Source organism: Octopus bimaculoides, chromosome 4, assembly GCF_001194135.2.
Source record: "Octopus bimaculoides isolate UCB-OBI-ISO-001 chromosome 4, ASM119413v2, whole genome shotgun sequence".
In the NCBI taxonomy this organism is placed as follows: domain Eukaryota; kingdom Metazoa; phylum Mollusca; class Cephalopoda; order Octopoda; family Octopodidae; genus Octopus; species Octopus bimaculoides.
Genome location: NC_068984.1, coordinates 129,619,565 through 129,621,497, shown reverse-complemented (window position 1 = coordinate 129,621,497; position 1,933 = coordinate 129,619,565). Strand labels below are relative to the sequence as shown.

General features: G+C 33.1%; 2 protein-coding genes across 2 annotated transcripts in view; one reads left to right on the top strand and one right to left on the bottom strand.

Moving 5' to 3' along the window:
- LOC106872493 (T-complex protein 1 subunit delta) overlaps positions 1–1,177 on the bottom strand; it is a 20,520-nt gene extending 19,343 nt beyond the window's left edge. Inside the window, exon 1 of the mRNA XM_014919515.2 lies at positions 972–1,177. Coding sequence (XP_014775001.1) covers positions 972–1,071 — 100 coding nt within the window. The 5' untranslated portion in view covers positions 1,072–1,177. The remainder of the gene's footprint in view (positions 1–971) is intronic.
- Positions 1,178–1,374: 197 nt separating this feature from the next.
- The window catches only part of LOC106872475 (denticleless protein homolog), a 22,401-nt gene continuing 21,842 nt past the window's right edge, over positions 1,375–1,933 (top strand). The window contains exon 1 of the mRNA XM_014919491.2: positions 1,375–1,483. Coding sequence (XP_014774977.1) covers positions 1,438–1,483 — 46 coding nt within the window. The 5' untranslated portion in view covers positions 1,375–1,437. The remainder of the gene's footprint in view (positions 1,484–1,933) is intronic.

Here is a 1,933-nt window from a genome sequence, read left to right as displayed (position 1 = left end):
CCTTATGAACAAAATCCCTCGAGACACTTGTTCAGCACCAAGTTACAGATACTCCCTTGTCACTTTCGTTGTCATAAATGGTACACTGGATACCTGTAATCAACACCGTTACTGTTAAAATAAGGAAAGCTAAATATTCCCTGAACGAGCACGTTAGTTGTGAGTCACTCGTAAAAACTGACTACTACTATTATATTTCTTCTGACAGCGAAGTTGACTGAATAGACATATCTTAAGGGATATGCTAACAAGAAGTAGTGACAGACAAAAGCATGAAGACAAGACCTAGTCGTCTACCTACAAAAAAAAAAAACCGAGTTTTATTTGGAACAAATATCCGCTACACAAAAAATAGCAAGGACAATAAAAAAAGATTAAAGCTATTGGCATTAATTACTGTTTAGTTATAAATTTTTACATTTCTGACAGAACGAAATAAATTAAATTTGCATGTGGCTCACAGGATGAAATATGAAATAAAATTCTGAGAGCAGGCACATGGTGATCTAGTTAGTAGTCACTACGGTTCGCATAAATTAGCGAGGAATTACTTCATTTTTATTCGATTAACAAACATCATCGAATTTCCTAATGGACTTCAATTTTTTACTAGAATCAAACCTTTGACCAAATGAGTAAATGTTTACATTAAAAAATATATTTGTCAAGAGATTCCACATAAACCGCCGCAAGATTCCTCATAGTATATAACGGAGGAAAGAATGGAACAGCGTAACGTAGAATGACAATGGTTTATGTCCTTGCTTAGTATGAGTGAGTTAAATATACGATCTATCTAAAATGCAGAACATTAATGGGATTACATTTTTTTCCGAAATGACTGACAAAATCCAGATATATAACCAAACAAACGAATGATGACTCCTTGTTGGTTTGTTAAATAGGAAGCCATTATGATGAAGCACGTTTTCTCTTCTCAATGAAACAGAGGAACACATAATTAGATTTACCTTTCGCTGCATTAATATTACTGAAGCGTATCTGTGTCGGTTTATCGCGATCTTCATATTCCGACTTTTTACCTTTCTTTGCTTCAACAGGTTCAGGCATTTTGATGGAGTTCTTTTTGTCCTTAATTAGCCAATATTAGACCGGTTTAGCAGAAGCCGCTGAAGCTTCTAGATGAATCACGATTATCGCTCTTGAATCTTACTCCCATGCCCCACCATTCCCACTTCTTCAAATCTCGATGCTTCGAGATGACGGTTATTATTTTTATTTGATATTTCTTTAAAAAATATTATATACACATACATATAAAATATAATATATTCCATTTAATAATATGATAAATTTTAATAAAAATAATCCATTGTTAATATCTTTCTCGAAAATTTGTGACGTCACTACGCGCCGGTTTACTGGCGGTAAAATTCAGGTGTTTAATTCATGTTTGGTTGAGTGAGAAGCTTCATTATGTTCTACACTCTTGCAAACATTAATCTTGGATGGAGAAAGTCTAGTAAGTAAATGCATGCAATTTGAATATAGTTAAAATTTACTAGGTTCAGAGTGTATTGTCGAAAGTTTTTTTTCTTTCTTCTTTCGAGATTTTTCTTATGAATTTTGTTTCAAACATTTTAACTCTGCATTATTTGCAATCATACTTATGGAGCGGAATTCTGCTTGACGCATAGCATATATAAGCTCTTATAACTTTTATTTTTTGAATTTGTATTCTACCCACGAGACAATGCAAAAAGCTTCTTTTTTTTTAATTTTTCGAAAAACAAATTTTTTTTTAACCACAGTTTAAAAATTCGGACAGGCCGAATGTCTTGCTTGAATCTCAGCAATAGACCATTAAATGTGTTTATGGGTAGAAATATATTCAGAAACAACAATGCATCAGAGTGATAGACGAGGACAGTATGAGGTGGTCGTGAGGTGTACTAAAAATAACAGCTAAATA